This window comes from Rhinolophus sinicus, linkage group LG11 (assembly GCF_036562045.2).
Source record: "Rhinolophus sinicus isolate RSC01 linkage group LG11, ASM3656204v1, whole genome shotgun sequence".
Taxonomy (NCBI): domain Eukaryota; kingdom Metazoa; phylum Chordata; class Mammalia; order Chiroptera; family Rhinolophidae; genus Rhinolophus; species Rhinolophus sinicus.
The window spans coordinates 31,488,905-31,504,930 of NC_133760.1; the positions used below are offsets into that span (position 1 = coordinate 31,488,905).

The 16,026-nt window shown below is 42.7% G+C and overlaps 1 protein-coding gene across 5 annotated transcripts in view; it reads right to left on the minus strand.

Annotated features, from left to right (window-relative positions):
• The window catches only part of WWP2 (WW domain containing E3 ubiquitin protein ligase 2), a 124,530-nt gene that overhangs the window by 18,185 nt on the left and 90,319 nt on the right, over nucleotides 1-16,026 (minus strand). For 3 of the 5 annotated variants that reach the window (XM_019757040.2, XM_074314653.1, XM_074314654.1), the window contains exons 9-10: nucleotides 10,649-10,738; nucleotides 2,593-2,767 (exon numbers count right to left, since the gene is read on the minus strand). In XM_019757040.2, coding sequence (XP_019612599.2) covers nucleotides 2,593-2,767; nucleotides 10,649-10,738 — 265 coding nt within the window. The remainder of the gene's footprint in view (nucleotides 1-2,592; nucleotides 2,768-10,648; nucleotides 10,739-16,026) is intronic. The other 2 variants (XM_074314656.1, XM_074314655.1) reach the window with 1 other exon arrangement.

Genomic DNA, 16,026 nt, shown 5'->3' on the forward strand with positions numbered 1-16,026 from the left:
TGCAGGGCAGCAAAGAACAGATCTCGGTTTCAGCCCCGAAGGAGGAGGAGGGAAACCCGCTGGTATAGTATCAGCTCTTAAGTCTACCGCGTCAAACCCTGGGCCAGGGCCAAACCCCAAAATAACTCTATGAAAGTGACTCTTCTAACTTGAACCAGGACATGGCACCATAGCAAACAAGAGGAGCAAGCCAAATCCAGCAGGAAGGGAAAGCAACAGAGAAACACTGAAAGCTGACCCCAAAAAGATTCCTATCACGTTTTTCAATACGAGTCTTGTTTCAGGGAGAAAAGGGAACCATCACCTCCATCCAGGACCCTCCTGAATCCCCAACCAAGCTGAGAAAATCATGTTAGAGTACTCAGAGAGAAAAATTTTTTTTAATGCTTAATTTTTACTTCTAAGGGGCCCTCCAAGTCAGAGTTCTTCCTCTGCACACCCAGAATGACTAAAACGAGAGACAGGCAAGAGGAATGAAAGTGCCAAAACACCAGTTTACGTGAACTCCAGAAACTTCCCTTTCACACAGCCAAGATCTCGGTCAACCTGCAGAACCTACATGGTGCATGGCAGAGAATCAAAAGTCCTTTAATGGATTCTTTTTTAATTTCAGAAGTTGAATAATAAGCAGGGAGACAAAACCATGTGAGACTCCTAAAATGTATCCTTATCTCTAAGTCAAAAGACAAAGATGCTCAGACCTTCCCAGTTTTGAAAGCCACAACCACCCAAGAAAATGGCAGGTAAGGCCTTTGGGGCCCGGCCCAAGAGGAACAATTTCTGAAAGCAGAGAATGACAGATCCCATCCAATTCTGAAACATGCCAGACCAGGAAGCCAGGCATGTGTGAAAAGAGTTGTGGAGTGGGAGGCCTGGCCTAAGAACAGAGGCAGCACTGTACCTGGTAGACCATTAGGGCACAGCTTGTAGACAGGCATTCCACTTGCTCTTAATGTGACAACTTAATGTGACAAACACCATGCTTTCTACTCATCCAGAGTAAGGAAACTGGGGTCCTCATCAGTTTCTTCACTATAAATGAGCAATCAGCCCCCAAAGACAGAAGAGGGGACAAGCCAGCTCAGGGAGATGCCACCATGCCTTACGGTTGATGGTGTAAGCTCCTGCTTTGTGTGAGCAGAGAAAAAGCTGCGAATGAAGGCAAAGTTGATACGAACTCTATTTAATTAAATGGAAGTAAAGATTTTCTGAACATCTAACTAGAGCAGTATCTGATTTAGAAATGGGTTATGGGGTTAAAGTTCATTTTCAAATAGAAACAATATGGATTAAACAGTGATTAAATGTTGTGGACCAGCTCGGAAAGTTTCCAACCTCCAACCCTCCATATCCTATGCAGGTTCTACACAGATCCCAAGCTTCATGATCAAGGGGCTCTGAGAAAATGCAATGAGAGTTCCAACTTGGGAATCCCACCACTCCCTTCCAAAGAGGTTGTGTGGCTGGGCTCCCCCCAGTAGCTAGGTCGCTGGGGAGGCTCCAGTGAGATGGAGGCTCAGGAAGGTGGGATTGAGAGGCTTCCTAAAGGGACACAGCGTGGGATGCCACCAGACAAGTTAATCTGGAACCACAGCATTCTAAATTCTGGAGTAGAAAATTTAAACACTAGTCCGTAGGTAACGACTGCAGAAGTTTTTGAGCCAGTGATCAAAAATGACAGTGATGAATGTGGAGCAAATCCCCCCTTTCTTAAACCCTCCAGAGTGATTTTACAAAAAGTGAGGAAACGACAATGTTATTTGAAGACTGTTTTGGTGGAAACGGACAGTACGGATTGGAGGAGAGAGAATGCCAGCGGAGAGAACAATTCAGAAGGTACCCTAACCATTTAGTTGAGAGGGGAGGAGGAAAATCAAGAATCAGAAAGAGGTTGATATAAACTGGGGAGAAGGAAGAGGGGGAGTCAATACACTTTTCCTGGAAAGGGCCAGACAAGTAAATATTTTAGGCTTCATGGGCTATATGGTCCCTGCGGCGACCGCTCGACTTTGCTGTTGTAGCTTGAAAGCAGCCAGTCAACACGTAAACTACAGGGCTTGCTTGTGTGCCAATAAAACTTTATTTACAAAACAAGGCATGGGCCAGTTTGGCCCACCAGCCATAGTTAGCCAACCCCTGATCTAGATGAACTTTAAAGGTCCCTCCATCCTTGAGAATCTGTCACATAATAAAGATCTAAAGAAAAATGGGAGCAGCAATGGAAAGAGAAGGATTTGGGTGGTTGCTTTGATTTGAAAAAGTGAGGTATGGGACAGGTCACAGCAGATCTTCAGGTTTCAAGCCAGGGTACATGGATTTAGATGGAGGGGGCAGAAGAGAAATCCAGGGTCTGAAGGAAGACAGTGAATTCAGTTTCAGACATATTGAGTCCTTGGACACAGAGGCTGGGCATTGAGTTATTAGGCTAGAAACACTGGTGTTTGAGGAATTTCCCTGTGATGAGCAAAATCTCCAGGGTCAGAGCACTGACGTTTTCCCTGCTCACCAAACAGGCCAATGGAGAATATGCGAAGCTGCACATTCTGCAGGGCGGGGAGGCTCCCCTGCCTGTGGCAAGCCCTGCCCTCTCACCTGGTAGAGGAATCTTTGGCTGAAGTGCTGCATAGCGCCCTGGAGCTGATTCCGCTGTGATTGCCACTGCTCATAGTTCCGCACGTACTCAGCTGTGGGGCGCTGCCAGGTGGTGGTCCGAGTGTTGTGATCCACATAGTAAAACCTGCCTCTGGGGTCTGTGCGTTTCTCCCAGCTGGAAACATTAAGGGCAACATGATTATAGGGACCATCCCACCCCTTCTACCAAATTCTAGCAAAATCTCATAATGGCTGGCAAGGAAGGACCAAGGGAGGGTGAAGGCAGGCCCCAGTCACAGAGGCTTCTGGGGCTTAGATGATTACAGCAGACATCTGTGGTTGTCTCCTTAGCAACCAATCCTCCTTACCATTAGCCCCTGATTTCCACTTAGGGGATCCAGATGGTTCTAGGGAAACTGACTCTACTACCAACCCCGAAGTTAAACTGTTGACTGGACCAGGAGTGGGCATGTGACCTATGCTGGCCAATCAGGCTGCATCTCAGGACTTTTGCCAGGAGTTCTGGGAAAAATATTCTCTGTTCCTTGTAGGATATGACAGAGAAAGCATGCAGTCCTGGGAGCCACTGGCTGCCATCTTGAACCCAAATACAATATAAAGTTGACCCAGTGGATGGCAGAGCAGAAAAAAGAAAACAAACAAAAACAGCACAACAGATTTTTGATGACATTCAGTCACGAGATCAGGATTCACTTCAAAGCAGAATCTACATCTAGGATATTCAATTTCATGAGTCAGTAAATTCCCTTGGTTATTTAAACCAATTTGGATCCCACATTTCATTACTTGCAACTGAAATTACCTTGCTATAAAGTGCCAGCGAAAACATATTGTAGGTTCGTGAGAAGTTTGGTGCAAACAACATCAAGACTCCCCATGCTGTCTTTAGTGAGGAAGCAGCCTTTCCAAAGTTGGTTCTAAAACAATCATGGGTAAGGCAGGGCTAGCATAAACAGTTAAAATCCTTAGCCACGTTTGCTCGATTTAATTTCATTTCTATAGACACAAGGAAGAGATGATCAAAAGAAAGTAAGAGCAGGACCTTTGTGGGGTGATGCAAATATTTTATATTTTGATGGGGCTGTGGGTTACATGAGCATATGCAATTGTCAAAACTCAGCAAACAGTATACCTGAGATCTGTATATCTCACTGTATATAAATTATACTTCAGTTTTAAAGGTGAATTTGAATCTTATCAAGCCTCTATAGCTAACTACCAGTTTACAAGAAAAACAAAAGATAGAAGAGCATGTTATATAACACAAGGTCACACAGTCAGCCACATCCAGAATATGAGAAACTCTATAAGACAAATGCCCAGGATCCTCAAAAAATAAATGCATGCCCCCCGCCCAATAAGAAAGGGAGGGGGAACTTATAGGGTAAGAGACTTATGAGACATATCAGCCAAAAGCAATGTGTTGCTCTTGAATTTAACATCAAAGTATAAAAACACTTTTAAGATAATTAGGAAAATGGAACACAGACTGGGTATGACATGAAATAAGGAAACACTGTTAATTTTGTTGGGTGGGATAATGGTATTTTGGTTATGTTTAAAGAAAAACAAAACACCTCATCCGTTAGAGACATATGTGATATATTTATAGATGAATGGATATGATGTCTGGGATTTGCTTTAAAATTCAGCACCCCACCCCACCCCCAAAAAGTGGGAAGTCAGATAAAACAAAATGTTATTAATTGTTAGAACCAGGTGAGGGTTACAAGGAATTCATCAGACTATTCTCTCAAATTTGGTGTCTGCTTGAAATTTTCCATGGTAAGTACGAAGGGGGGCAGGGAGAAAAGGGGTTTACAAAAAATTAGAGATCACTGAAGAAAACAGGATTATCCCGCTACAAAGAACCCAACATGGATTTCTACTGTACGATCCCAGGGAGAGTTTGTTCCCTGCCTACCTTCTCATTTCATCCTCTCTAAATTCTTACCTTACTCACATGACTATCATGTTTCAGTCTGGCGTCTTCCTCAATTTGGGGGGTTAGTCTCCCAGATGATTTTTTTTTTTCCACGTCTTCAGAGACTCTTTTAAACTAAAAGCCTCCCTGCCCATGTCTTCTCCTCAAGCAGTTCCCGGTTTCATGGCCAGTTCCCAGATTGGGTCTGCATTCCGCCCACTAGACTGCCTTGCCTTTGTGACCTGCTGTCACTTTGGATTAAACTAAATGCCCCGGCTCTGTCCCCAAACCTGAGACTTTCCCAGTCTGCCCTGTGAGTCTTCCACCCAGGGGTGGAACCACACCATCATTCCCCACTCTTCCTTTCCTGCTGTCAGTAAACCGTTCAGCCAGAGAGCTTCTTATTTTGTCTCCCTGCCCTTGACTTTCCATGTCTCTGTCCAGTTATCCCTGAACGAACGTCCCCAGTCCGATCCAGCCTACACACTGCCATCAGGGTAACCATACCAGACCGACCCCTTACGCCATGCTTCCGCTCAAAACCTCAGTTGGCGCCCTACCGCCCTTGAGTCAGAACGCTTTAGTGAGTAGTCAACGCTCACAGTACTCTGGCACCTTCCCAACTGTATCCTAAATCCTCTCAACTAGCGATGTTTATTTTTTATCAAAGAAATCATGTATAGTTTTAAAATGCAAGAAGTACTATGGGGATATAATGAAAAACAGAGTCTCCTGCCCTCCCTCTCCCCATAGCTGATCCTGCTCCCCAGAAGCAACTATTTTCCACTCTTGACTGCTTCTTCTACTATTTATAGCTGTATTTCTAAATAACATGCTTATTCCAGGATTTCTTGACTTTTGCCATTTAGATATTACTTATGGACTTTCCACTATAAAGATGGGGATTTAGTTATTGCATTCTGCCCCCCAACACACACACACACACACACACACACACACACACACACACATCCTCTGCCTCATCCTCCCAAACCGAAAATCCTTAAATCAATATTCAGAGTTTGCATTATGACTTTGTAGAATACTATACATACAAGTGCATTTCCTTACTTGTATAACTTTGTTTCCCTCTGCAGTTAAGAACTGCCTTGTCTCATTCTGCTTGGTTTTTAAGAACCAATCACGAGTTCACCTCCAGATTCTCACTAATTCACAAACACATGGCCTCTCAGTGTCATTTATCTCTTAGCCACATCTCCTCCCTCGCCTTCCTCTTAGGAACTTCTTTGGCCCCTAAACTGAGTCCCCTGTGCCCTGCATCTCATAACTTCTTTCTTGGTTTTCGCTTGTCTGGTGGAATAAATCATCTGGTAGCTTCAAAATTAATTTTTTGAAATGCTGCATGTCTGAAGATGCCTTTCTTTTGACCCTCACACTTGAGTGTTGAAATGATTAATTGTTGATTTCTAGAAAGGAAATAGTTTTCCATCAGAATTTTGAAGGTCCTGCCCCATAGCTGCTGTTGAGAAGAAGGATTTTAATTCCTGATCCTTGATATGTACCATTTATTCCCTCTGGAAGCTTCTGAGATGTTCTAGGCATTCCAAATTCCAATAGTATGTGCTTTGAGGTGGGGCTTTTTTCATTCTCTGGGCTGAGAATTGGGGGGGGGGGAGTCCTTTGAATTTGAATACTATATTTTTCAGTTCTGAGAATTCCTTCTTATTCTTTAATAATTTCCTTTATTTCTCTGTTCTTTTGCTAAAACTACAATTCAGATATTGGATCTCCTAGACACATAGAATTTTCTCATCTCCAACTTTATCTTTCAATTCTTCTGTTAAAACTTTTTTTTTTTACATTTCTGCTCTCATATATATTAATTGCTAAAAGCTCTTATTTTTTCTTCTTTTCTGCATGGTTTGCGTTATGGTCTTCCTGTTCATGTTTCACAGATAACCTATTTTTTCCCAAATCTTTGAGGGAATACATTTTAATTTGGTTTCACTTTCTGAAGTTTTTTCCAGCTCCCTACATTGTTTTTTACCAAGTCCCTTTTTCTCCTCCTGCTGGTCCTTGGCTATTCATTCACATTTAAAAGTGAGCCACTGAAACACTGACTGGAAGTGGTGTGTGTCCAGCTGGGGGCTGGTGGCTAGTGGCTTCACTCAGCTGTTTCTCTAGAAGATCCCCAAATATCACAATCGGTAGCTCTCTGCCCTTAGACAGGTCACTTTCCCCAGCAAAAAACTTGCCCATCTTTAGCCTGAAAACAGCATCCCTCCTTAATCCCGTTTTTCCTGAGTTTCATGTCCCTGCTTTCAGCTATGGCTGTGTCCCCCAGACTGGTTCTGCTCTCCCAGGAGCTTCTCACTGCAGCAGGAACCACGAGGCTGCGTGTGTGTGTGTGTTTGTGTGTGTGTGTACACACAGACGTGTGGCGGAGGGATGGGAGAGATGGCTGACAACCTAGGAATCTAACTGTTCTCTGCCCGAATCTTAAACTGAATTTGATGTTTTAAATCTCATCACACATACACACACACACCCACTGATGTCTCCCATCGCTGAGGCTTTCCAGGGCTCCATGGTGCAAACTGGCTGGCTTCCTGGTTGATATCCCACACTGTAGGGCTGGGGGTCAGCTTTCTCAGCTCTGCCATTTATGTATCAGCAACTAAACTTTGACTAACATCTCCCCTATGCTGTTTCTCCTCTTCCATTCCTTTATCATTGACGGTTTATACTTTTTTATACCTTTATTGCCATTTTTAGTGGGTTTTCAAGAAGGAATGGAAATAAACACATGTTCGATCTCCAGGTTTCAGTAGAAGCCCTCTGCACTGGTGAATTTCAAACTTCTAAGCAGCATAATCTCACACTTGTTTTTAGATGAACTCTTATGTAGAATTGCAATATATAAAAACAGAGCAGTGGTAACCCAGGCAGCCCTTTCACACCCATTGGTTACAGCAGGCATCTCCACCAAACCCAGGGTCCATACTAGATATACTTTGAGCATCTTTGCTTCACACAAACCTAACACTCCAGCAAAACTGCTCCACGCATCATGGCCTAACCACACCTTTCACATTCACACTGTTCCCCCCACCTGGATCGCCCTCCTCTTCTTGTTTAAGTCCGCCTCCCGCCTTCCCTGCAGGACCGACTCTGATCCACCTCCCTCTGTAAGGCCTCCCCCCACCCAGCACTGTGCTCTGTGGTGATCACTCTCCCTCCTCACCTCTGGTCTGAGTACCACCTAAGAGTGACTAAAGGGCAAATTATCGCATTCATCCTTACCTACCAGGTCCAATACTTTCTGCTACTGGAGAGAATAACTGGTCCTCACACAAGTGTCCCATAGGTCTGAGAGGAGGGGACGGATGTGATAAACTGAATCCTTTGGCTCAGTCTCGCTCCTCAGTGACTCGGTCTGCTGAGATAATCTGTAGTTCCGAGATTGCTCTCGCCATCGTAATACTTCCCTGAGGTGGCACTTCTCCCACTAATTAGCAATGGAAGCGTAAGCATTGTTCTCTCTCAGTTCCCTATTACACAGAGGAAGCAAGTGCCAGGGGCTCAAAGGTCTGGGCCAAAAACACAGGAAGAACGAATAGGCTATGCGGGGTGCAGAGTTGAGCCATCTCCCAATAAAACATCAAAACTACGCTGAAAATAAGAAAGCTGGAGCTAGTGTCCTACCTCAATCCTTAAAGAAGAGTAAATCCTCAGCCACCCTTAGAAGATACCATTAAATATCTTCATTTAGATTCCATCCAAATGTTCACGAGGTCAAGGCCTATGTAATTTACAGGCCAGAGAGGTTAGAGGCAGCAACCAGCACACTTACAGAGTTACCACTGCTTTTAAATAGACGTGCTGGATGGAAATACACGAAATACAGGTATGCAACACATCCTGTTAAAAGTCAGTGATTAGGCCGGCCCGGTGGCTCAGGCGGTTAGAGCTCCGTGCTCCTAACTCCGAAGGCTGCCGGTTCGATTCCCACATGGGCCAGTGGGCTCTCAACCACAAGGTTGCCAGTTCAATACCTCGACTCCCGCAAGGGATGGTGGGCAGCGCCCCCTGCAACTAAAATTGAACACGGCACCTTCAGCTGAGCTGCCACTGAGCTTCCTAATGGTTCAGTTGGTTGGAGTGCATCCTCTCAACCACAAGGATGCCGGTTTGACTCCCGCAAGGGATGGTGGGCTGTGCCCCCTGCAAGTAGAAACGGCAACTGGACCTGGAGCTGAACTGCACCCTCCACAAGTAAGACTGAAAGGACAACAACTTGAAGCTGAACGCACCCTCCACAACTAAGATTGAAAGGACAACAACTTGACTTGGAAAAAAGCCCTGGAAGTACACCCTGTTCCCCAATAAAGTCCTGTTCCCCTTCCCCAATAAAATCTTTAAAAAAAAAAAAAAAATGTCAGTGATTAATTTGTGATACAATTGGAGAAATTTGACTACCAACTGGGTATTTGATGATAGTAATAAAATACTATTAACAACATAGTGGTTTTATTTTAAATACCATTTTTTTTTTTTTTTTTTAGAAATATGTACTGAAATATGAATAAAATATGATGTCTTGAATTTGCTTTAAAATAATCTAGGACAGGGGTGAGAGGATTACAGATCAGCAGTTGGCAATTTTTTTCTATAATGGGCCACAAAGTAAATATTTTAGGCTTTGCGGGCTATACAGTCTCTATCACAATTATTCAACTCTGCCATTGAGCAGAAACAGCCATAGATAATAAGTACACAAATAAGTGTAGCTGTTTTCCAGTAAAACTTTATTTGCCAAAACATATGGCGAGCTGAATGTTTCCCATGGGCCCATAGTTTGCCAGCCCTTGGTATGGATGAAGCAAGACTGGCCATGAATTGATAATTATTGAAGCTAAGGGTTGAGTATGTGGGGATTCTCTCTACTTTGTGCATATTTGAAAATTTCCATAATAATACGAAAATTTCCATATTTTCCCTAATAAAATGTTTAATTTTTTTCTAAGAAGTCAATGTTTAACTTTGGTGGCTTCACTGGACTTAAAGGAGAAAACAGAGTGAAGACTAATGATGACAGATTATAAGTTTCATTTCCAGAAGGGTAAGGAAAAAAAGGAAAACACAAATGTTCTACTGGAAAACTGAAACGAACAGCAGCCTATCCATGGAAATTTGTGGGACCAGAAGGCAAGGCGGTATTTGCCTGGCACACACCTGACAGCTAAACCAAACAGAGCACAAGGGTTCTCCCAACTCTGACATCCTCTCTCTCCTCAAGCTGAGGAGGGGGTAATGTTCGTATTTTATGCAGGAGCCCTTCATCGTTGCTTTACTGGGAGGTGATGCTTTCCTAAGAACAGAATACATTCCCTTTTGAAAACTCTCAGGACCAGGAGACACAAGTGGAAAGAACTTTTTGTCCCTGGCAGACAGGGAACCAAACCCCCTCTCCTTGAACTTGGACAGTCTTCCCTCCCTTGGAAGCCTCACTCATCCTTTGGTTTTGGAGAACTTAAGCTGTGTTCTCGCAAAGTGTACACACTGTGCACACTTCAGGGGCTCACTGGGCACAGGACGCTGGGAAATGCATCAATACCCTTTCTAGCTTGGCCTCCTCATGCTCAGATTTTTCCCAAAGATGCTCTAAAATACCTAGTATGTCGTAAGAAATAAGAACAGAATTAAGGTTAAGTGAATAGGAAAGGCGATCAAGTAACCCAGGATAAACGTCCCTGTACTTTGCTACCTCTGTACAAAGAGACTGGAAACGCAGCCCTAATAGGGCATCTCTGTGGTGAAATGACTGAGGGCTCTGAGACCACAACGGTCCAGCAGGCCTCCCAGCCCTGCTTCCTCTAGGACCCAACTGCCATAGTAGCCAAAGACCACTTCATAAAGTCCATGACCACCAGTCATAGCCAATCCAGTGCATGTGGGGAGAAGGGAAAATAGGAAGAGAGGGGAAAGAATGTAGAAGGGGAAAACAGCAGGAGGAGGGGGAAAAAAGAGAGAGAAAAGAGAAGAGGGGCGGAAATAAAGAGATGGCAACAGCAGCTGGTGGTGGAGAAACCATCTGGTGACTCTTGGTGCCAGTTCTAGAGTCTTAGGGCTTGTGGGTCCATGCCTTACCCTGGAGGAAGAGGCCGTTCCCAGGTGGTGGTCTTGGTATTGTGGTCAACATAATAGACCCGCCCATTGGGCAACTCTCGCTGTTCCCATCTGAAAAATAAAGTCAAGGGAAGCATGAGATACACAGTTGAAAAGCACAAGCCCTTGTTCAACAGAGAGCCCTTCACTACTGATGTGGCTGGTTTGAGAGGAAACACCAAAGATGACATGCAAGATCAACCCAGTGGTCAGACCAGCCCCTTGCTGTCACTGATGGTGGCCCCCAAGAGTGTTTCTTGGGAAAACTATTATAGCTCCCCTTGAGAGAGTCACTGTACTAGGATATGCCATCGATCACTCTAAATTCCGCTAAATGACCCATGTGAATCTACATTCCATGTATTTTTCTAAATCAGTGTTTTTGGGCCATTTGGGGATCAAAGATCCCTTTAGGAATGTGATGAAAGCTGAGGGTTCTTTCCGTCCAAAATGCACTTACCAACAAAAATTTGTATGCAATTTCTGGGGCTCACAGACCTCTCCTAAAGTTTACCTATGGATAATGCCATAGCCATTTTAGTCTCTACTACCTCTTAAAGTCACAACATATATGATGCTGTTCTCCTAGCATCATATATAGTCACATATTAGGTGGGTGCAAAAGTAATTGTGGTTTAAAAGGTTAAAAATAATTGCAAAAACCACAGTTATTTTTGTACCAACCTAATATATTCATGATCACATTTCTTTTCAAAATACAGGATTCATTTACAGGGGATCTTTAAAAGAGATCTGGGTGACTCAAAGAAATAGAGCATACTGTTATTAGCTGACTGCACACCCATGTTCTTACTGACTACTCTACCCATAAGTCTGCGTGTCAGTTAATACGTGATCGGGCGCCGAGGGTGGCTCATGTGTGCTAATGGAGGAATGACAAGGAGGCAGCAGATGGCCCAAATAGATAATCCACAAGCAAAATCACTACAAAATACAGCCAAGGTCCACCTATCCTCACCCTCCCGTTATTTCCACACTCAACACAGTCTGGCAATAACTCCACTTATCCAAGAACACAGCACGCAATATGTAAAGAATGCAAAATTTCTATTTACAAAATGACTACCATTTTATAAAAGATGCTAATGGTCCCATTAGCCTTTATGTTTTACACTGATTTTTATTTACTTCTACTTTAGAGTACTGTCTAGGGGAAGGGGACCTTTCCCAGGAAGCTGGTACAGTCAGTTCTGCTGAAACACTTGTTTTGAAAATGCAGATCTATTCCAATCTGACTGATGTATGAGGGAACAATGTGAACATAATGCGAATTTTGTGTTTGCTTATGCATGATTCTACCTTCGAGGACCACTAGATGAACACAGATTTCGCCCAGCTGAATTCAGTCTCCTACGAAAACACAAAACCCACATGCATCTACCAGCTACCTCAGTTTACCATGTTATATGCCACATCCAGCCACATGTGGTGTTACAACTCCTGTCTGAATTCAGATAACCCTCCTTGCACAATTTCATGACAACACTCACAAACTCCAACCCTTCCAACACCTGCTTCCACAAGCAAACTTCAGGTCTTCCCATGGAAATGTCCCATATTCAGTGTAGTGCTCTGTATCGCAATCATTTAACATGTGCAAACCTGTGCTACCATCATTACTAGGTTTGTTCCTATTTTTGGAGTGTGTCATTGACAAGTTTTTGAGTGATATGCCCCCTAAACCATTTTTCCCATAAGTCCTGTGGTTTTTATTCTGTGATTCTGCTTAGCATGGTGATTTTTAAGAACACATATGTTATAGCAGAGCTGACTGCACACTGAAATAAATGTCCTAACTTCTATTATGAACCTTGGTATGTCTACTCTGATAGGCATTAGCTTTATTCAATTTTCATTTACGAGTAAACCGGATATCTGATCAGTGGACTACACTGATCAGCCCCTCTGAGGCTAGTTCAGATACAGATATTTGAGGTTTTTAAGGCAAGGAAGGGAAGAGGGGTGCCATCACCCAATGAGTATCTACAAAGAGCCATGGGCTCATGTTTTACCTCATGCAGTCCTTGCCTCCAACCTTTTAGGTGGGAAATGCCATCACCACTGAGGAAATGGAGGTTCAGAGAAGCTAAGTAACTTGAACAAGGTAGTCAAACTCAGGTCTGTCGTCCCAGACTCATGAGTTTTACCACCTCTCACATCATGCTGAGAGGACAAGAGGAAATGGAAGGTCAACTGGAATTTACAGGGAACCTACCACCCAGCAGACAAGGTATCAGGTGTCTTCCCGATCCCCACCTCAACGTGAATGGCTTTTCCTAGCACTGGAGTCCAGGCAGGGAGCGCTGCAGAATCAGGAAAACTAGGGAGGAATTATAATGGGTCTGCCATGATCACTTCTAGGTTCTGTTTTAATCACAATACTCTGATCTACCAGACGATAATACTTGAAATTCCATGAAGTAAATTCCTTTTAATTGGCACAGTGGTATTCCCACACACTGCCAGAAAGGAAATCGGTGTAAAGTCCTCTTCGCTTATATTTCAAGAGTTACAGCAGCTCTTTCCAAGCCTAGACAATATCTATCCATCCCACCTTTGATCCCAGCTGAGCCTAGAAATGAAAGTCTCCCTTTCAGGGACTGTTATTATCTCGCAAATCTCAATGTCCTTCTATGAACCCTCTCAATTGGCTTAGCTAGAAAAACAGAGTTACCAGAGAAATAACACCTTTCTTCCATTACCTTTTTTGATATCTACCTTTTTCCTTTTAAAATCGGACTCCTGCTCGGATTAAATGTCCACCTGGGTCCTCCCTGGTCCATGACCTGGCCTAGCTGCTTTTCTTAGAGAACTCTCAACTCCTCCCTAACCTGCACGGTGCCTCAGAATTCATACAAATCTCTTCCCTTCATTCATGTGGCACAGTCAGTCAATTCTATTGTCAATCAAACAAGCCTCCAGATTCTCATTTCTCCTCAGTAACTGCTGACCCACATAGAGCAAGCCTTTCCGACTGCCTTGGTTTGCTCTCCCCAGGCCAAGAAAGTGATACTGGCAGCGACCTTTCATCAGCACATCCCTGTCAGGGGTTAGGTTTCTGTCCCTTACAAACACCTTCTTCACACTGAGATTAAAAGGCTTTTCACTCAAACTACCCATGGGTCTCAATACTACATCCTGGTCTCGTGGATCATATCCTCTCCCACTGAATAGCTTTCTTTGATGCTCTCAGAAATAGTGTTCAAAGAATCAAGCTTGATTCAGGTTCCTTCCCAACACATTGCTCCTTGGCCTTCAATGAGTAGCACTGACTGGGGCCGTAGACGACACAGAGTCTTTGTATCGGAAAGCACTTGAAAGGAGTCTCCAAATTCAATTAATCTTAGTACTTTTTTTTTTAAAGCCTAAATTACCTTCATGCTTATGGATTTTAACTGTCTTTATTCAGTTGTATATCTTCCATGCCCATGGCCCAAATCCCTCACCATCATCATCATTAAAAGGGTAAAAGCTAAAAAACTCAGTCCATTATTAGGATGACATCCAACCATTTCTCTCCAATACTATCCTGAAAAGAAATTATCTGGTCACCTGAACCACATTTTCTGTGGAGGGTTTCCTAAAAAGGTCTTCAAGAAATTAATTCTCAATGACCTGCCATTACAGTGTGTCAGATTCCCTTATGTTTGAATACACCGTAGAATGAGTTTCACCAAGAGTAGGATTAAGTTGGAAAAGTAATTAAAGCTGGGTGAGGGGGTGCAGGTTTGCATAAAAGACATTCTCTTTAAATGGCCCTTGCAAATTTACATATCAACATGCATCAGAAATTCTATCTTGGCAAGAGCATTACTAACTTGCATTATTTATTAATTTGCTAGCTTTTAATAACATAGCAAATCTGACCCTCATTCAAATTACACTCTCTCCATTAGAAAATAAAGTCACACCAGAACTCTTACGTGCTCCAAAGAAAAGATGCCTCGCTGGTTACTTAGACAAAAACTAAAATTCAGAAAAATACACTGACAGTATTAAAGCTATGTATGCAGAAGTTCAATTCCCTACAGGCAAAAACTAAATGGAATTCATATTTTCTTACTTTATGCCCCTATATAAATGACTCTGAACATGTCCTGTTTCTCAAACTCTGGCCATTTCCTGGGCGAACCATAAGATTTATTTCCAGGCTGTTTCAGACTGTTTCAGACCATTCGATGAGTAAGAAATCTGTGTGCAATGGAACACATCTCCTGCTTACTGTTTTCATTGCTTCAGTAGGTCCTTTGTAAACTGGGTAGGAAATGTGTTAAACTTGGTCCTTCTCCCAAGAACCTTTCTTGAAATACTGAGCTTTCCTTTAAATATCAGCACTCTAACTCCTGTGCACAAACTATCAACAAGCAGCATTTTATGCCCTAGAAGCATAGTGTAGCTCAGTATCAGCCACTGAGGCTTCTGAATTAAGTCTATTTTTCTTCTCCAACCATCTCGTTTTTTTGCCTTGGAAAACTCTCCAAAGCTCTTCAGTGGAAGTTGGCAACATTAAAAGATATGCTTTCATGGAGAGGCAAGACAATTCCTGGAGATGGTATCTATAAAAATTTTTTTTTAACATTTTGCAGATAAATTTGTCAATGTAGGAAAATAGTTACTCTTGAAAAAAAAAAAAAAAGATGGTGGAAGCAAAAATGGATATACTCTTTCCAAAGGGCAATTTGACAATGTGGTCTACACCCTTTCCTATGTGAATACCCTTAAACTCAGCAATTCTGCTTCTAGGACACACCCTAAGGCAATAATTATGCGTCAAAGAGTTAGCAATACATCCATCTGTCACAGTATGTTGCTGCATGTTAGAAAAAAAACTGGAAACAACCTAAATGCCTCAAAATGGAGGATTAATAAAATAAGTGCTGTTATTTCTATAATGGGTGGTATCAGTCATTGAAAATAACATTGTGGATAATACTGACTTGTTCTTATGTTTACAATGTATTGGGTAGAAAAAACAAGTAAAAAACTAACACGCATAAGATAATCAAAAGTGTTTAAAAATTACTAAATATACTGTTTTTCATTAAATCTAAAGTCCCACCCATTCTCATCTGCATGCTTAAAACATTTTACAATAAAAAATAAAATGAAATTTAAAACCACAGACTAAGATTATCCCATTTTAGTAGATGCGTGTTTATGTAGGCATGTATGTATATGTGGTCTCAGGCAAATCGCTTAAGGTTGCCTCATTTGCAAAATGAGGATAAAAGTGGCTGCCACTCCAAGTGTTGTGAAGACTGCGTGAAATAATCCACACACAAAATTTAGCACTCCCCAACACACTGGAAACATTTAACACATGTTAGCGATTATTAATA